General features: G+C 41.0%; 1 protein-coding gene across 1 annotated transcript in view; it reads right to left on the bottom strand.

Annotated features, from left to right (window-relative positions):
* Nucleotides 1-20,120, bottom strand: part of itpr2 (inositol 1,4,5-trisphosphate receptor, type 2) — a 62,666-nt gene that overhangs the window by 10,788 nt on the left and 31,758 nt on the right. Inside the window, exons 38-55 of the mRNA XM_085411886.1 lie at nucleotides 14,141-14,261; nucleotides 13,544-13,731; nucleotides 13,279-13,459; nucleotides 12,290-12,543; nucleotides 12,000-12,200; nucleotides 11,312-11,422; nucleotides 10,900-10,995; nucleotides 10,699-10,818; nucleotides 6,925-7,059; nucleotides 6,635-6,827; nucleotides 6,293-6,418; nucleotides 4,541-4,716; nucleotides 4,287-4,451; nucleotides 4,024-4,207; nucleotides 2,396-2,482; nucleotides 1,448-1,569; nucleotides 1,168-1,333; nucleotides 908-1,068 (exon numbers count right to left, since the gene is read on the bottom strand). Coding sequence (XP_085268012.1) covers nucleotides 908-1,068; nucleotides 1,168-1,333; nucleotides 1,448-1,569; nucleotides 2,396-2,482; nucleotides 4,024-4,207; nucleotides 4,287-4,451; nucleotides 4,541-4,716; nucleotides 6,293-6,418; nucleotides 6,635-6,827; nucleotides 6,925-7,059; nucleotides 10,699-10,818; nucleotides 10,900-10,995; nucleotides 11,312-11,422; nucleotides 12,000-12,200; nucleotides 12,290-12,543; nucleotides 13,279-13,459; nucleotides 13,544-13,731; nucleotides 14,141-14,261 — 2,787 coding nt within the window. The remainder of the gene's footprint in view (nucleotides 1-907; nucleotides 1,069-1,167; nucleotides 1,334-1,447; nucleotides 1,570-2,395; nucleotides 2,483-4,023; nucleotides 4,208-4,286; nucleotides 4,452-4,540; nucleotides 4,717-6,292; nucleotides 6,419-6,634; nucleotides 6,828-6,924; nucleotides 7,060-10,698; nucleotides 10,819-10,899; nucleotides 10,996-11,311; nucleotides 11,423-11,999; nucleotides 12,201-12,289; nucleotides 12,544-13,278; nucleotides 13,460-13,543; nucleotides 13,732-14,140; nucleotides 14,262-20,120) is intronic.

A 20,120-nucleotide genomic window follows, 5' to 3' on the forward strand; every position in this document is an offset into this window, starting at 1 on the left:
ACCCTTTAGTACCAACTAAGAATGGTTTAAACACTAATGTAACCCTAAACACCAAAGCCTAACCGAGTACAGTTGTTATTAACCATGACCATACCTTTATGAGCACAGTCTGCCCACCTTCTGACAGCTTCCAGCAGGATAACTCGACATGTTAAAGCTTAAATCATCTCAAACTGGTTTCTTGCACATGACACTGTACTCAGACAGCCTCCACAGTCACCAGATTTCAAACCAATAGAGCACATCTGGGATGTGGTGTAATGGCAGATCCTCATCATGAATGTACGGCCAACAAATCTGCAGTAAATGTGTGGTGCTATCATGTCAATATGGACCAAAATCTCTAAGCAATGGCTCCAGCATCCTTTTGAATTTATGCAATAAGAATCAAGGCAGTTATGAAGGCAATAGAGGGTCCAACACAGTACTAGCAAAGTGTAATTAATTGTGCATGTTCATATTAAAGCTGGCCAAAGTTTCAGATAAGGTTAGCATATGAGGACGAGTAGAAATGATCCCTCTGAGCGGCTCTGTTTTTTCTACTCGTCACTGTAAAAGATCAGAGTGTGTCCGCTTAGCATCGTCATCTCAGACACAGAGCGCCGGCTGTGAGCACGGCAGCCCCAACCGCTTGCTGCTCAAATCTTCTTTTTACGAGAAGCTTTCAGTCAAGCTTTTTAAGCCCACTTAAAAAGTTTGTTTTATAAAGTGGGTGAACTGACACACTGTACCAAAGCCCAGCATAATATAAATAAGAATAATAACTGTTTTAGTAGATTCTGAGAATAAAAATATGGATGCGTAAATGAGCATAATGGGTCACATTTAAAGAACATAAATCTGCATTACAAAGATACACTGTAACCATTTCCTGTGTGTATAGTGTGTATATATTTGGCCTACTTACTGCAATCATTTTGTTTACGTAGCTCTCAGGACCAGTGTACTCGGTTGGATCCTTCACTCTCACCAGAACCATGAAGTAAAGGTAGTGCCACATGTTGTGTTCAGACTTGATATGCTCCTCAAAGGACACCGTTTTGTTATCAAATTTGTCTCTTTCCAACCCTGCAAGATTATACACATTAGCTCTGTTATGAATTCTACCTTAGACCATTTTGTCTATCATAGGCATGCTAGCTATACCACGAAGCTGTCTGTACACACCACAGATGAAACAACTGGTTTTGAGGATTTCCTCCTTCCCCTGTTTCTCACTCCTCAGGTCTGCAAAGGTGTCAATGATAACACCAAAGATGAGGTTGAGAACGATGATGATGACAACAAAGAAAAACAGAAGGTCGTAAACCACTCGAGCTGCAAATAGTGGCTCCTGGAAATATGGAAGAAACGCAGAATTTTATTTCAGGTTTTTCTTCAGACAGAACACACAATGAGAAAATGCCATTTTTCTGTATTCCCTGTATTCGTTTTCGGCTTGTCCTACCTCTTTGGAGGGTCTCCTGAGAATATCTCCCACACCACCTCCATTACGCAGGCCCTGGTTCAATACAGTGATTATACACATGAGCAGAGTGTCGCACACCCGCTCGGTCCCATCATCTTCACCTAACAAGATGAAAACACAGAGAAAAACATGTGATGGAAGAAATGGAGAGAGAGAGAGAGAGATAGAAAACCTATAAAAAGGGAGATTTTATCAAGAGGACCTTTGGTGTCTAATGGGATAAATGTGCACCTTTAAATTTGTGTTACATCTGGTATGAAATTACACAAGATTGGACTGACACGCAATACTGTTGTTCTTTAAAAGTTCTTCTTAAAAGGTGCTTCCCTTTTCCATCATTACATTCTGCTCATTTGATAAATTGTTTTTATTAATCTCACAGTGAGAATATTTATTTTTATATTAGTCTTAATTTTATTAAACTGAGCTAGAAGAGTTGAAGAAGATTTTAGTTCATGAAATGAAAACAACATTCAAAAACAATTTGACCTAATTCAGATAAAAGTGTGACTCAGCTGACGCTGACAAGTGACTGATAATAAAACACCTCCAACTCCTACTGTAAATGAATAAAGCCACGCACAGCATGACTGCTGAGGAGAAAGAAGAGGTGAAGGATGTGGCTGAGATCACGTGTGTGCCCTTATGGCGCAGGTGATCCGTGGAGACGAAGGAGAACAAACAGGAGTAGGAGTCACCCGCCCTGCCTCATCAAGTTTCTTTGTGTGCAGAAACTCAGTGTGTGTGCATGCGTACGTGCTTATGTCTCAGTATGTGTGTTAGTAACCTTTCAGGAAGTGATTACTGCTGGAAAGGTCACATACACGCCCACCACCCCAGTCAAAACACAAAATCTTAAAACTTATCCACTCCGTGACTTCCACCATGGGTAGGACATATTCAGTTTAATTTTACCCCAAAACCTACCAGGAACAGATGTGGGTGTAGAAGCAGGGCATCTCTCATTCAAACATGAGCCTGCAACCTCGCTGTTGCTCAATAAATCCCTTTTTCCTACAAGAACAACAAAAACATGGGAAGTTTGCGTCAGTGACAACAGCACTAAAAATTTCCATATGAAAGGTGACGATTAAATTATGCTCCTGCATTAAACCTTCTTCCCGCTAATTCTCATCAGCACTGGTAGAAATCAGCAAGAAAGATATAGTCAGACATTATGTAAACTGAGGCAGCAGCTGCTGGGTGGGCGGTGAAGTGTTGCTGAAAAATCCTGAGCAAATCATTTGCACATCGGCAAAGCCCCGAGCAGCAGAGGAGCCGCACCGCCTGAGCGGGTCACAGCTCTAAGTTGGCAGAAGAGTGTAAAGGGTGCTCCCCAGTTTTGATGAAGCTCCCTCACGTCGTATCTCCACTCAGCCTTCAGCTAACATACAGAGAGGCGTGAGCCCAGCTGGTTACATAACCCACCACTGCTCGGCTGTGTCTGCTGTGCTCTATTCAGTAAAACACAGGATGGCGCGGCCACCAGGTTATGCAACAGGTGCACATGTGCTAGCAGGATGTCTTCCTGACTGTGGGTGCTGGAGCTCATTAACACTACCCACACTCTCCACAGTGTTTTCAAAACATGTGTCTGGGTGGGTATATATATATATATATATATATATATATGGCTTACTCTAGATGGTCGACAATTTCTATGGGGAGATTATACACAAGAAAATGCTGATTTGATCATTGTAATTAAGAAATTATAGATCAGATCAAAAGTGAAGGGAAAAAATGAACTCGCTGGATCAACTAGCATCCAGCAACTCCAAAATGTGAACAATTTTGTACATTCCGTTCTATGATTTACACAAATTCAGAAAACGAAAACACAGCTCACTAACAAATCACAGATGTTCATGGCTGGAAAAGATTAAAAAAGAAGAGCAAACTTGTTTCAGTTCAACTAAGGATAACTTTCACGAAAGATAACAGAAAAATATACTGAGAGGAGCGCAAAGCACAACTACAATCCAGTCTGGAGAATCAACAAAACTTTCCTTTTCCTCCTTACACAGTATAGACTTGAAATGAAGTTAAGAGAGATAATACATATCACCAGATATGCAATTACTGCACATACTACTAGAAGATTTGATCTTTTTTTACATTGTAGAAATTATTATTTATTTAATTGTTTAAACATTGCCAAACTGGAGCCATCAGTGCATTTTTAAAGGTTTTTAAGTATGACACATTCATTGGAAAGGTCAGGTATAAGTACTATGACTAAAATAGATGTGGCATTCTTGCAACTGATTTCTATTGCATCACATTTCTTGCAGTTACATCTGAAGATGTTGAACATCACCCATGTCTCACTCAGTGTTTTTTCTGCTTTCCTCATAAAAGTGGAAGTGAAACTGTCACTATTTGGTGTAGTTTGTTTTAAATATCACACTAGACTGGTGATAAACATAAGCAGCATTTTTGAAGCATTATTTTCAAATGGCAATATCAAAGGATATCTTAAAGCCCAAGGAATTTACGACAGGGAGAAGACCACAGTAATGACTTAGTGTACTTTAAAAGTTAAAGTTTCTGACCTGGTGAAGGAAGGCGGTCCACCTCCATGCGGAAGTCGTCTTTGAGGAAGAGGAAGCCGATGATGGAGAAAAAGTAAACGAGAAAAACGGCCAGAACCGCTGTCAAAAAAATGGAGCGGCCATTTCTCGTCACACTCTTTATCACATTGAGCAGCGTCTCCTCTCGAATCACCAGGTCGAAAAGCTGCAAAAGGAGATCGTTATCTGTGAGCCATCAGCAAACATTCGGAGAACACTGTCACAAATCAAACGAGCTCTCTTACCAAAAAGCTGTAGAAGAACTCATGAACAAAGAGGCCCAGGACGCAGATGATGGCATACCACAAATGGTAGATAAAGAGCATGTCCATCACGACTGCTTTGTAGCCTCGAGTGAACGTCCCCTGGTTCCCCACAAAACTTACAAGAAACACCAACTTGTTGAAAAGCTGAAAATGGAATAAAAACAAAAAAAACTCGTACGTGTGAAGAGGCAAGAACAGACACATTCTTCAAAAACAAGCCTTTGTTCACTTACATTGACAGCACCGAGCAAAAGCAGCGCAGGGCCGAGGCCCATTGTGTAGATAGCACGCAGAATAAGGGAGACCAGGAAGAACCCGATGCCTATTGGTTTAGGTAAGACGGGAAGCAGTGCGGTGAAGACTCCCAATGCCACCCACAGTAAGATATTCCAGAATGGGGATAATGTGCCTGTGTGGAAGAATAAACAATCGAACAAGGCACAAAACATCAATGCTTTAAAGCACAACATCCCTCTAATGAATTATTTATCTGAGCTAAAAGCTTAACTTAGCAAACAGTCAAAGGAAACACTTTAAAATGTCAAACAACCATCCATGGGGACAGCATCAGTCAAAACAACCAACTCTTCTTCAGCTCACTGAGTAAATCAGCAGAGTGATGCTCATGGGTCTTTTGGAAACTGCAAAGTGCTGACAATTCATTGAGGAAGTATTTATCAGAAAGCCATCTTTAACACTTCTGTACGCCACAGGAACCACGTGTACAGTAGGTTTACATTTCAACAAATCACACCAAGGCAAACCAGCAAATACAGCAAGTTCTAGTAACATTTCGCAAAACCTAAAATCAGGTAATCTAACATTGCACGTAAAGAAATGAATTTTAAAGAGTAAAATAGGATGATTATTGGGTGATTTAACTTCATCTGATTAATTAGGTCTCAGGCTGACGCCAGGCTGAGGGCAATGACATGAAGTCGTATCAACATACCGATAAAAACGATTAAAGTCCAAGTTGTCCCACCTCAAAACGATATCATGATGACGTGTGAAGGATTTCCTTTAAGCACATTTTGTACACGCCTACTGCTTCTTATCCAATTAGATACTGTATGTTAGATAAATCACCAGCATTCATGAGACTGAGTGACCAAGGTGTTTAAATAAATGCAGCATCACGTGTCACAGAACACACATTTTCAGTCATAAAAAGAAAGCAATAATCATTAATAATTAACATTCCAAAAAAGAGAATTGTTATAAACTTACTTTACTTGAAAATTAATACATTCAAAGTGTTCTTCCATAGGTTTTTAAAATTATTAAAACTGCTTGATAAAACAGCTGTAAATAGATAATTTTTTTAAAAAGATCTGCCTGTTGCTCATTGCGTTGTAGCTGATGGTTGGTGGTTGACACTCCAGGCAGTGGTTGCACAGGTTTTCCTCATGTCACATGTCTCATGCTGTATTCACCTCATTTGCCCATCTCAAAACTGAAATTAGTTTAAATAAATGGCCCCTTTGCCAACAGTTGCTTTAAAATTTACCACATTTCTTTCTTTCTTTTCATCACATAGCCACTAGTCTCTTTAACTCTCTGTGTGTACGCCTCTTTTTTTTGCATGCTTGACTCCCTCATTATTTTAGTTGGATAATACTAATGAGTGTGTCTGCATTTGAATTAAAGAGATACGGCATAATTTAGCTGATATTAAGGACTTTTATTCTCCACATACATTTTCTCTAGTACATTTATGAGATGTTATTTCAGCACCAGGAGCTGTCCATACTATGCTCTATACAAATTTTACACAATGCACACAATAATTCTGTCTGCCTCATATGGTAAGTTCATCTCTACTTTGATATTGGCAGATGTATTGCAGATTAAATAGTTAATCCATGTCCAGTAGGAGCCATTTGAAGACCACTGCCTTAAAACATTGGTTTGCTTAGCAAAAGGTTTAAAAAAATGGCTTGAAATTACAAATTACAATTTGAGAAATATGCAGAAATTCTTACCCTCATCTTCATCGTCACCAAAAGGGTAGAATACAGCCACAGCAATGTTGAGCAGGAGGGCCAGGTAGAAGGAGATGCTCCCCCAAAGAGAGATGTGACGTGAGAACCAGAACAGAGCCTTATTTTCTGTGCAAACACAACAGGGAGCATAAGTACAGGCACACGAATTCAGCACACACCACATCACTGCAGGCCCTTCAGTTTACTGTGAAAATAACATAACCAGACTTGCTGGATGGGAATCGTGATTTGTCGTCCTGAAGCCTGTTCCTGCTGCCACCACCGCCACCACAATCATTATTATTTTCCAAGAACTGGATGCCGAATGTAAGGAAGACTTACTGCGGATCTTCTTCTGCCACCTCATCTCATTGTAGAGGTTGTCAAACTGGTGGAAGAAGTCATTAACCTTGCTGCCTTGGTCATCTCTCTCAGTGGTGGTGAACACACGCATCTTTGACTCCTCAGTTAGGTACTCACAGATGTTAGGAACTGGAAACACTATCTGCTCCATGCTGCGGTCATTACGCACAATCTGATAACAAAGATTAAAGGTTTGGCTTACAGTTTTATAGTTTGACGAACGATTTAAGAGATTTTAGGATAAATGATAAATTGATGATGCGGGTTACCTCTATCTGAGCTGTGTGCTTCGCATAGTAACGGAGGGCATCATCCTTTTCCTTATCGTGGTCCATGCCTGACCCCAGACCTAACCCTGACCCAGGGGTGAGGCTCTGCTGCAAGATTTTGTTGTGCCTGGCCAACTAGGAATGAAGAAATATGATTAATATGAAGATATGATTTTGCTGCACTACACTGGATGATACTGTAACCAGTAATGAACCAAAACTAAACAAATATGGTTTACAAAATCTCCTCATGAGCGTTAATGTCATGGTCATTTTTATGGATTTTACAAGACATGACTGTGACTTTGGAAAACAAGAACTGGGTGCTGCTTTAACCTTGACTGAAATTTGAAATAGCCCATATGGACAAGAAATATTCCTTCTGGAGAAAAGTTTTATGGTCAGCGCAGACAAAGGTAGTACCATGATGACAAGAGGTATGTTTCGCGGAGTAAAGGTGAGGCTTTCACACTAAGAACACTCAACTGCCAAGCATGGTGGTGGTAGCATTGTGCTCTGGGAAGTTTTGCTGTAGTACTGGTACACCGCACAAAGTGGATGGAATAATGAAGAAAGTTCTTTCACCTCACATTAAATTAACATCTAAATGGTTGAAAATTTGGCAAAATTGGGTTTTCCATCAGAGCAATGATCCCAAACACACATCAAAACTGGTTTTGGGATGGATAGACCAGGCTAACATTAAGCTTCTGGAATGGCCTTCCCAACTCCATGAACTCACCTCTATCGGAGGATTTTGGAGCAGGTCTAAAACCCAGGTGTGTGACAACCAATTTAAATAAATTCTGCCAAGAAGAGTGACCAAATATCTAAGCAGAATTATGCCACAAAATTGTTGATCACTATCAAAAGGTGTGTGTGTGGTCGAGATGCAACTTATTAAGAGATGTTTAATACATATATTTGATCACTGTTTATATATTTTTGAAAGTCCAAAATAAATGCAATCTTGTGCACCCGATTCTTGTTTTCTAAAGCAATTAAAGATGTAAAGTATACAATGATTCCACCCTGGAAAAAGCCCTAAATTGTTGTGAAATTCATACCCATGATGAGCCCACAACATCTGTAAGTAATGTCTATATACCGTTCAAATTCAAGCTTTATGGCCTTGTTTTTTCTAATAGAGCTAAAGCTGCCATCTCCCATTAAAGGAATTGAATTATTTCACAGTTTTAAAGTGATCCAGATCCCAACCAGAAACCAGCAACAGTTTCTTTCTTTCCCCACACTCTGCAGAGGTAGTTTTTATGTATCCTTGCTGATAAAAAGACATTGAAAAGGACACCTGTGGCACAAGAATTAATAGATGAGTAAGAAACAGGTTCTGGCCTTTTTCCTTTCCTGTGTTGTTTACTTGTTTTGTGTACACTGAGGTCAACTAGAAATCTAGGTTCAGTCAACAAATTAGATTTCCTTATTTTTTTCTGCTTCTCTTTTTAGGTGAGGACAATTTAACATGGTTTGTGGAGTTCTGAATACTTGCTGAGGTTTTCTTTTTAATTTATTATATTTTAAACATCTATTTTACTCCTTTAAAATAGGCAATTGTAGAGAAATTTATGGAGAAATGTAGAGAACCATTTAGTTTGTGCATTCTATCTATTGTTTATTTTATATTATCAATTTAATTTGTTTATTTAGACAATCAGAAAATATATTTCAAAGCTGATGCACACATTTGTGCATTTGTGCTGTTTATGCTGAGTCTGAGTCTGCAGAGGGTCCCGGTGATGTGGAAGACATCATGCCTCGTCCCTGTACCAAAGACGCCTCGTCCCAGTGGCCCCCAGGATTACAGGCCCGTGGCACTGACCTCCCACATCATGAAGACCCTGGAAAGGCTCATCCTGGACCAGCTGCGACCCATAGTAAGACCACATCTGGATCCCCTTCAGTTCGCTTATCAGCCTCGTCTCGGAACAGAGGACGCCATCATCTACCTGCTCAATCGTGTCTACACCCATCTGGACCAGCCGGCGAGCACTGTGAGGGTCATGTTTTTTGACTTTTCCAGTGCTTTCAACACCATCAGGCCGACCCTCCTGGGTGATAAGTTAGCAGCGATGCAGGTGGATGCTTCTCTGGTGTCCTGGATTGTTGATTACCTGACAGGAAGACCACAATATGTACGTCTCCCACAGTGTGTGTCTGACAAGGTGATTAGCAACACAGGGGCACCACAGGGGACTGTCCTCTCCCCCTTCCTCTTCACCCTCTACACCACAGACTTCAGCCACTGCACAGAGACCTGCCATCTTCAGAAGTTTTCTGATGACTCTGCGGTGGTTGGATGCATCAGCAGGGATGATGAGACAGAGTACCGGGCTGTGGTCGACTCCTTTGTCACGTGGTGTGAGCAGAATCATCTGCAGCTCAACGTGGCAAAGACCAAGGAACTGATCGTGGACTTGAGGAAGACCAGGAAACACTTGACCCCTGTTTCAATCCAGGGGGTCAGTGTTGACATTGTGGAGGACTATAAATACCTTGGAGTACACATTGACAATAAACTGGACTGGGCTAAAAACACCACAGCACTTTACAGGAAGGGCCAGAGTCGTCTCTATTTTTTGAGGCGACTGAGGTCCTTCAACATCTGCCAGAAAATGCTGAGGATTTTCTATGAGTCTGTGGTGGCCAGTGCGATCCTCTATGCTGTTGCATGCTGGGGGAGCAGGCTGAGGGTCGCAGATGCCAACAGACTTAATAAACTGATCCGTAAGGCCAGCAATGTTGTGGGGATGGAGCTGGACTCCCTCAAGGTGGTGTCGGAGAGGCGGATGCTGTCCAAGATAAAGACAATGTTGGATAACACCTCCCACCCACTCCATGACATGCTGGTCAGTCACAGGAGCTCGTTCAGTGAGAGACTGAGATTACCGAAAAGCACCACTGAACGACACAGGAAATCATTCCTGCCTGTGGCCATCTCCCTGTACAACGCATCCACTTAACACACTGTTTGCTGCTACAGCTACACATGTTTCTTTTCCAAATATTTATTTATAAGTGACTTATGTATGTATGTATGTATATATATGTATATATTGTACTATTCTTAGTTAGCGTATTGTCTGTCTTGTCTTAATGTTGGTTTAAAATGGAGCACTGTAACAAAAAATAATTTCCCCCAGGGATCAATAAAGTATTCTGATTCTGATTCTGATTCTGATTCCTGTTTTAAGCTGAAAGGTTATTTTTTTAAAAGTCAAACATAAAAAAAAAAAAAACTAACAAAAAAAACAAACATGCACACTTCCTTGTCATGATGAAACTCGTCTGCTCTGTAGACCAAAATATCCTGTCTGACACTTTGCTCTAAAGAGACAGAAGTGAAAACCCACAAGACTTGGCTTGCTCTCAACAACTTACAAACAGCGTAGACAAAGACTGAGAAACGTCAGATGGACACACACATTTAGAACAAAAACAAATTTCTCAGGGGTACAGTACTCCTTCCTCATTCCCTCGTTCCTGATCCCTGGACAAAGCAAACCATGTGTATTTAGTTGTGCAGCGACTACCTGCCTCAGTGAAAACGCCTAAAGCCTATCTGTCAGTAGAGCCAATGTCACAACACAAAAACTCATTTCAGAAAACTGTCAGAGCAGTTCATTCAGAGAAGCACTCCTCCATCACTTGGCACTCCTGCACTGCACTGGCCCAGTGGTCATTAGACTAAAGCATCACTGCATTTCCTCTGTTTGTCTGACCACTTTAGACTAACTCAAGTTTAATCTTTTCTTTTACCTGGTGGGCCAGGATGTAAATGTTGTGTCCGACATCTTTAGGTTTGATCTCGTCTCCCATGCCGTCATCGTCGTCTTCACTCTGCAAACCCTGTTTGTAGGCGTCCTTCATGACATCCACCTGAAGCAAAAGTGTTTTAGAAGTCACCGTTTTTGCACCACACGTCAGGTGTAGTTTGTGTGCATGCATGACCACACTCACCAATTCAGTGGGTCTCATCTTGTAGAGAATCTTCTCTGCGTTCTCACTGTCATGGCAGCTCTCCATGATAGCTAGCAGGAGCTTGGAGGCATTGTTCTATGATACACGTTTCAAAATAATCAGCTTTTATATTTTGATCAGTTACACAAAGCTGAATAATTGAAAGGAAAAAAACCAACAATACTGGTCAGATGCAGTTTTTTCAGAGTGCTGTGATTCGACTAAAGGGTTGTACTACTAAAGACATCTGCAGTCAGACAGCCAGTAAACATGGGCTTTATTTGCCCCATTGCCTTTTTCATCATTGCACAATTGTTATCTATATTTAATTAATACTATGCAGCAATGCAAGTATATAATAGGGTAATGGAAATGTGTTGCCTCCCAGACCTCTCATACAACTACTGCTCACCTTGAGTTGCAGCACCAGGTCCAGGCGATCCTTACCCAGGGGGTTGATGGCGTTGACAATCAGTGCTATAATAATATCAATACCATTTGACTCATGTTTAGCTATACAGCTCTGGAAAAGAAAAAAAATGGACATGCTGTAGTCAGTGTTGGCTACATTACAAAAAGAAAATCATTAATATAATTCATCAGAAGAAAGTGTCTGTGCTTTACAGGTAAATCCAAATAAAAGATAGTTTAAGACGGCTTACTACACCACAGCTCATGATTAAAACAGCGGTGTGATCACAAAGTGACCAGGTCCACTGTAGACAGACATTTATGCTCATATTCACACCAACAGTAGATTTAGAATCACCAGATTTCCTCCTCCTTCTAATTAGAAACCAACACAGACACAGGCGTAACATCCAAACTCCATACAGAAAGGCCCCAGCTGCTCAGCTGGTTCGAAACCAGAAATTTCCTGTTTCCTGTATTCTCAACTTGACTGGACTTGAACACATGAAATAAGAAAAGCTTTTCGCTACAGGTTTAACGATACTGTATGATGCTTCACATTTAGGAAAAGATGAACAATTTTTCAAATATATTCACAGTATTAGGCTCTATTAAATAAATATGTTGACAACTTGACTATCCAATAAATCGAGCATTTTCTCTCAACTAACCAGCCACCCTCCTCCTACCTGGTTTTCATGGCAGGGCCCCTGGCAATACTCTGTAATGGTTTCCAACGTTTGGAGAATCAGATCCACATTATACTCATTTATATAAAGTCCCAGCAGCCCTAGGCCTCCAGTGGTGCTCCCACAAATGCAGTCCAAGAACTGAAGAGTCTCACACACCAGATTGTAGTTAGTCTTGTTGTTCTGACTGCGCAGAAAGTTCTGGATTCAGAGCAGGAAAAAAAAAAAATCAATCAGCGGTCATTTTAATGACTGGACTTAGAAGGGCAAAGTTCACAGAGCATCAGTACCTGCAGCTTTGAATTGTGGTTCTCACAGAGCAGCTGTAGGTAACGCAGGATTGGTTTCATGATAGATACAGCCGGGCTCATCTGAGTGTCTTCCGATGCCTCCTCAGTACCGATTATCTCACTGTTTTGGCCGAGGCCTTCAAGGTCAGGGTCCAGCTCTTTTCTGAAGGCTGAGAAGGCCTTTGAGGTCACTGAGGAGGCTTCTTTTAGCTGCCCTCGCATGTCGTCCCTCATGTGAAGCCCAGAATCTTTCCCTACAAAGAAAGGATTTATTGAAAAAAAAAAAAAAACACACACACACACAAACAGACACACAACACGATTCACTGTTTAACTGCAGGGCAGGAGCAAATTGCTTCCATTCATAAGTGCGGCAATTGTATTCAAGAGAAATTGATATGTGTGTATATATATATATTTATTTATTTACAGACGTTCACTGACAAGCAGGCAACAATTTAGTGGGTTTCTGTAGCATAAAAACACTCAAACTTGATACAATGGCCTTTTGATAGGATTGCAATGTGGGCTGTCACATGCTTCAGACATGTGACTGCTTAAACTGGGAACAACAGTTTCAACAGAAGTCAGCAGAGCTACAAAAATCATTGTGGATTTATCCACTACAACTGTTTTAAACTAAACTAAACTTGTAGACCTCAAACACTGTAAAAGCATTACTTTTTTCCAGTCTGTGGCTTTTTAATTCGCTCTTTCTATGGAAATGCCTGGATGTGCTGAGGACGTGAGCCTCATGACTCAGTATTGCACTTTTAAATCCTCATCGCTAGGTACCTCTGACATTATAACAGAGGTGATTCACTTCTAATGAACTTTGCTTACTTACTTTCAGCCTCCCTTTGACATTTTGACACAGTGGTTAGCTGCATTTTGAGCTCACAAACGTTATCTGGACATTATGTGGCGTTTTTGCTCTAATAAGTCAATAATGTGAAAAAAATTAAAAATACACCATCACCGAACGGTACCTTTTTTAACCCTGATACTACTGACATCACTGTCATCGTCCCTTCTTTTGCAGGTGACTTCAAACATGTTGACTGACACGGTGGCTCGAATCTCCTGCTGGGCCAAACGCATGCGGTCGTAGAAAACCTTGAAGAACCTCTCGGACTTTTTCTGCTTGTTCAGTTGGCTGTAGAATGAGTTCTAGTTGGGAGCAAAAATGGCCATGAGTATACTTCTAAAACATGTGGAGGAGAAGTACAGGATTCGTGTATCTGTGAAGCCAACCTGTATCTGTGTGTTTCCACCCCTGAGAAGGGCAATGCCCAGCTCGATGCTCTCCTTAAACAGTCGATCATTCTTGGTGTTGACGATGAGTTCAATTACCATCTCTGTTGCCCCAACATTGTCCAAAAGACACTGAATATCCGAAACAGTGGTGGCTGGCTTGTCAGCGTCTACCATGGGAGAACCTCCTGCAATGATGTAGAAATTTAAATTCTAGCTTCTGCTTCTCATGCTCTTTCTGAGTTAGTCTCATGTATGTTGCCTGGTTATTTTTGTGCTGCTGCTCTCCCTGCCTCTGGCTTTCCATGCATGCACATACCATATATAAATAATTGTAGATAGAAATAATCTCTTTTTGAGAAATTGAACAGGAAAAACTTTACAAATGTTTGATTATTTGTTATGCTCATCTACTATATTCCACACCTGCCTGGACCGAATATTTGTGGGATGCATTATAAACCTCTTATGTCTGCCAACAATTGTCAAACAGCATACTGCCTAAGAAACAGAGCACTGTCATTTTAGTTCCTGTTGTTTCCTCGGCTGTGAGTAGTTATTGCAGCATCTACTCAGTTTATTTGGGGTTCTCGGTACCTCCAGGTGACTGCTTGACAAAGCCACCAGATGAGCTGTTTCCACTCCCGAGCTCTGACTTGGAGAGGAGCTTTTGATTTCCAAAGTAGCGTGTGAGGAGAATCTTTCTCAAGTCGTTTCCCTGTGGAGACAGAAATCATAATGTTAAATCCATTTAAAAGTCTGACTGAGTATGAGCTTTAAACTAGGAAATTCACACATATTTAATAGATTTTGATAAAGCTTTTTTTCCCCTTTACAGAAAGGGAAAGAGGAATAACTATAAAAATGATCAAAATGAAGGACAAATCTTAAGAAGGGAACATTTGTGGTAAGGTGCATTCATTGGCATGAAATCCATCCGATCATCTCTCAGAGGGCTGAGCAGATTTCATCTCATTTCACCTAATAGGAATCATCGCCATCATCCCATGACACATTTCTGCCTTGATGGAAGCAGTGGTTTGCAGTATGACAATGCTCTTATCAACAAAGAAATTGGAGCTTGAGAGAGCATGACGGTTATAATGTTGTCCAATATCTTGATCCTATCTGAGCATTTATGAGAGATTCCGAGATAGCAGCCAGGGTGTGTTTGGAGAAAAGCAACCATAAATGATGACAGATGTTACTTTTATTTTTAGTTAATATTAGTCGGCAATGAAAGTCTCCAAACAGTTAAATTTTTAAACTGACATGATGAACCGCTGATCTTACCCCAAACTATTTGGGATGAGGCTAGTTTTCCCTCTCTTATTGTGCAAAATAGGACCACACTGTGCTTCTTACACACACACACACACACACACACACACACACACACACACACACACACACACACACACACACACACACACACACACACACACACACACCGTGTGCACATAAGCATGCAAGTGAAAACAAGTGGAAAAAGGTTATACAGAATGTGGTCATTTGCGTGCAAGGATTACTGATGCATATGTATAAAGTAATGCATTGCACAACACCAGCTTGCCTCTAGCAGCTCATTTATTTAATAACTGCATTTATTTTCTTTCGAATAAACATCTCTCTGTGTCTGCGACATTTGACGCAGATGAGCAGAAATGAGATTAAAAGATTCACGGCGACAATCGCCCTTCAGTGGTTGTGTAATCAAAGTGTGTGATTGGCAGGTGGATGACTTGCATTGTACATTTCACCACCTATTTTTAAAGAACAACAGGGAGAGCGATGGATGGATGAAAAGAAGGAAATATAAAGGGAAGATAAAGTATGTATGAACACTACATGTGGTCAGCACCTGTTTCTATGGTAATCCAACAACGCATCAAGGCCTTGTTTCATGACACCTTACCACTGGTATTGATCAAAAGACTTCAAGAAGAGATGGGTAAGGGGTGGAGTTAAAATTAATGGGCTGTAAGCAGCCATGTATGGTTTCCATGGAAACGTGTTAGCAGGCTAGCAGAAAGGCAGGTGCCTGTCAAAATAACAACTGAATACACTTGATGTGTTACACTCTGCTTGTGCCAGGTTAGACCCCCCTTTTGCCATCAGAACTCCTAATTTTTCATGCTATAGATTCAGCAGGGTGCTGGAAACATTGTCATCATGATGCAACTCTCCTGTTCCTCCTAGTCCCAAAGGTGCTCCATGTGATTGAGATCCGGTGACTTTGGAGACTATTTGTGTACAGTGAACTAATTGTCATGTTCAAGAAACCAGTCTGAGATGATCCGAGCTCTGTGGCATGCCACATTATTCTGCTGTGAGAAGCCATCCGAAGATTGGTGCACTGTGGTCATTAAGGGATAGACATGGCTAGAAATAGTACTCGGGTAGGCTGTGGTGTTAAACAAATTGTTCCTAGAGCCTAGAGTGTGCAAAGAAAATATCCTATACTACTAGACCACCACCACAAGCCTTAACTGCTGATACGAGGCAAGATGGACCCATGCTTTCATGTTGTTTATGCCAAGCATACAATGTTTAGCCAATCTTCTATCGTCAGATTTTAGTTAACCTGTGCAAATTGTAGCCTCAGTTTCCTGTTTTTAGCTGACAGGAGTGGCACCCAGTGTGGTCTTCTGTGGCTGTAGCCCAACTGCTTCGATGTGCTTGATGTGTTTTGCGTTGTGTATAGGTTGGTTGTAGGGACACAATTTTGGCTTCCCACATTTAAACACAGACAGTCTTGAAAATGTGTTATTTAAATCGAACGCAAAGCAAAAACAAAATGAGGCACTCCCCCACCTGACTAAATCAGCGCTGAACCACATCCAATCACAACTGTTCACTGCATTACGAAGCCTGAAGCTTCCTGGACTAGTCTAGACCGATAACACAATGTAAAAAGACAGATATATTTAAAAAATCGAATGACTGACACAGTAGAAGGTGAAGAGCTTAGCAAAGCGGATTTAGGGTTAGTGACATTGACCAAGAAGAGATTATATACAAAGAGTGTTGTAGAGTTGTTTCTGTGCCACAAAGCAACACAACTAACATAACCAGCGGCCTGAAAACTTACCACCAAATAATTAGTATAATTAATGCATGAAGGACAAGAGAAGCAATGCAATGGTTGCTAACCTGAATTGCTCAACATCAACACAGACATTCATAAAAATGAGGCTGTATGGCACACCACTTTGCTAACAAAGATGTACTGAAATCACTAACACAAAGCGTTCACTAAACATTTTTACTATTGAAAGCTTCAGGAATGCATTTGGGGGGTTTTCAAGATGGAAAAACTTGCAAAATGTTGCAGGAGAAAAAGAGATAGATCTCACAACAGTAAATTACTATGCTACATCACTCATGCAGGTCCAACAAATTTAGTTTTCTTCCAAGCGATGCACCGAATTTACGCAAACGAGGATACATTTTCTTTTGATGCAAAGATTTGTAAATGAACAGGAATGTAGCGCAACTTGGATGCAAAAACAGTGTTATGTTTAAGTGAAAGAGAAATATTTTTTTTTGCTCTGTCAGTTTTTTGTCAGTTAATTTTGACAATAATCGCACAGCCCTACTTATTGTAATGAATCAGTATTTGTTGCCTTCCTATCAACTTGAAGCAGTCTGACCATTCTCCTCTGAGCTCTGGCATCAGCAGAACAGTCTCTGTAATCGCTCTGGGTGGTTGTGCAGAAAAAGTCACCTATATCGCCATTTCTCTCCATTCTGATGCTCCGTTTATAATAATAATGATAATACATTTTATTTATAGGCGCCTGTTGAGGATCCTCAAGGTCACCTTACATTAGTACAACAAAATAAAAACATAAGATAAAGTATGTAAGTATAAAAGCTAAGTAAGATAAAAATAGACTAAGACGGAGTCATGGTGAAGAATATGCAATTCTGAATGGATGGGTTTTAAGACACAATTTAAAAGTAGAGAGAGAGTTTGTAGTCCAGAGATCCAGTGGAAGTGCAAAGACTTCCAAAGACTCAGAAGGAAAGTCAGAAGGACGTAAGATTGAACATCGGGCAGGTTGCCATCAGGTCGCTGCCACATGACTGGCTGATGAGATATTTGCATTACCAAGCAGCTGAACAGGTGTACCTAATAGTTTTGAATATATGTGATCATTTTTAGGCTGTAATTATGCAACCTTTAGGCTATAAAATAACTAAAAGCTGAAATTGTTCATTAGGTGTTAACATTAATTAATTCAAAGTTTAAGTAAAAGTTCTGACTCCTGCTTCAATAATGTGAATATTTGGTGCGTGCTCTGAACGATTAGTAACAACCAATTTCTTTCTTTAACTGTCCTTTTAGTTTACTTATATTGTAAATCTTGTTTTATATTTGGTACTTTTAATTCTTTTTATGTAGCTTTTATGTTGAATCATCTATGAAGCACTTTGAACTGCGTCAACCTTCATGAAAGGTCCTATACAAAGAAGGATTGATTTATTCACTGACTGGCATTGTTGGTTAGACAAGTCACCTCACCTCACCTGACCTACAACCCTATAGACATTTAATGGAAATTTTTCCCATTCCATTTATCCTAATACTTGCATGAAAATAAATGCATTTCCTTTATTATACATTTCAGAATTTTGCAGTTTGTGACTGACGCACCAGCAGTTCAGCAATTATCTGGTCTCTTTGTTCCTTTGCAAGTTTCCCTGCTGTGATTGTCACACCTCCTTTAAAGCTGACACATACAGCTAATTAGTATTCAGATGTATATGACTCATTTGTGTAGCTGCCATTGTAAGTTGTAAGTAGTTGCTTCTTATAAAATTTTGGGTGCATTTGGATGTGTCAAATGTAGTGTGGTTCATCCAAAATGAAACTGAATTATCAAGCAGAAATAATGGGATTTCTTTTTTTAAAAAAAAAAGCTCCAAACTGCAACCTTAAAAAAGAAAAGGTCTAATTATACAATATCAAGGCATCAGGCAAACGAGGTACCTCTATGTCTCATCACAGAGGCTGGCCAGATACAGTTCAGCTAAGCATCCTCAAACTAAGTGTACCGAAGAGCAAAGATGTGGATGAGCACGTGTAGCTGATGCTCCCTGTGTCAGTAAACACTCTATCTCATCTGCAGTCAGCAGAGACACTTGTCTGCCTGCACTGTCTGGCTGAGATGTCTCACAGAAACACAGACACACACCCACATAGACACCCACACGCACGTACACACACACGTGCACGCACACACTTCTTGAACTGAAGGTGAGGATCCATTGAGTCAGTGTCTCTCATTTCCACACACCACTACACAGACACAATCCCAGTGCATCTCCAACCTCAGCACTACACTCTATAAGGCAATGCATCCCACTGCATGCTCCCTTGCAAACTAAACATGTTTGACTTTCCCCTTTTCCCTCTTGTAGGGAGAAGTTGAAAGGTGGGGGTGGTGACAGGTTTTTGGGGGGATTTTTTTGTCTCCCTTCTGGGTGATGCAGTGTGCTGGCACACACTGCAGCCAGCACACTGCTAGGTCTGCAGAGAGAAAGGAGAGGATAGAGGAAGCAGGATGGCAGTAGAGAAGAGTCAGCCCTGCCTGACTCATCTGCTTGTTGCTGCATTGACAAGAAAAACTCTAGTCAGGTGATGTAAGAGCCGAGAGAGAGAGGGGGGGGGGGGGGGGGGAGCAAGAGAGAGAGAGAGAGAGAGAGAGAGAGAGAGAGAGAGAGAGAGAGAGAGAGAGAGAGAGAGAGAGAGAGAACTGACAAAAGTAAGAGGAGGGTGGCAGGAGGAGGAGGAGAGGAACAAACAAAACCTAGCAATGAGCAGACAGTCGTGGTGTTTTAAAATGTGCACCGGCACGCCACACTGCGGCTCTGGTGTCCAAGCTGAGGATGAGCTGCCGATCCCCACCTCCAGCTTCACTCCCCCCCACCACCTCTCGCAGCTCTGCTGTCTACAGATTCCTGTAACTCCGGTGAGAAGCATGGATAAAAAGACACCGCCTGTTCTGTGCTTCTTTAGGTGGTCTGAAAACTCATGCAGGCATCAGAGGGCAGTAGCAGCTGTAAACCAGGACATACACTGCCTGGATGGAGAAGTTAGAGCTGCTGAGCTCTGATAAGGTCAACTGCAGCAGCGTGTCAGGCAGTGCAGGAGGACAATGTTCCCCAAACAAGGTTGAGATGAGAGGGGTGGAAGACTAACAGTCTTACTTTTTTCCTCCACAGAGGAATCCGAGTCGGTCTTTTATGAACAGAATGACTCAAGCACACAGTGGCATAGCACAGTTTCCCCACAGGCTGTGAGAGACCAACAACTTCACCATCACAAAGCTTATGTTACTTCAGTAAATACACTGATCAGTACTGTGTCAAACTGAAAATCTACCTTCTGTTATACAAAAACTCAAAGGGAAATTCGATCTTATCATGTACAGTTTAAAAGCACGCGCTGCATGCAATCTAATAAAAATTTCTGTTGTCTCTAAGGCGAGCTTGGAGCTGAAGGAGAAATGAAAAGCTTAAAGTGGGAACCTGTCATAATAAAATCCATATCAATATGTTTTATAAAGTG

This window comes from Rhamphochromis longiceps, linkage group LG7, assembly GCF_057381845.1.
Source record: "Rhamphochromis longiceps isolate RC_006_pf linkage group LG7, R_longiceps_female_GT1.1, whole genome shotgun sequence".
Classification (NCBI taxonomy): Eukaryota; Metazoa; Chordata; class Actinopteri; order Cichliformes; family Cichlidae; genus Rhamphochromis; species Rhamphochromis longiceps.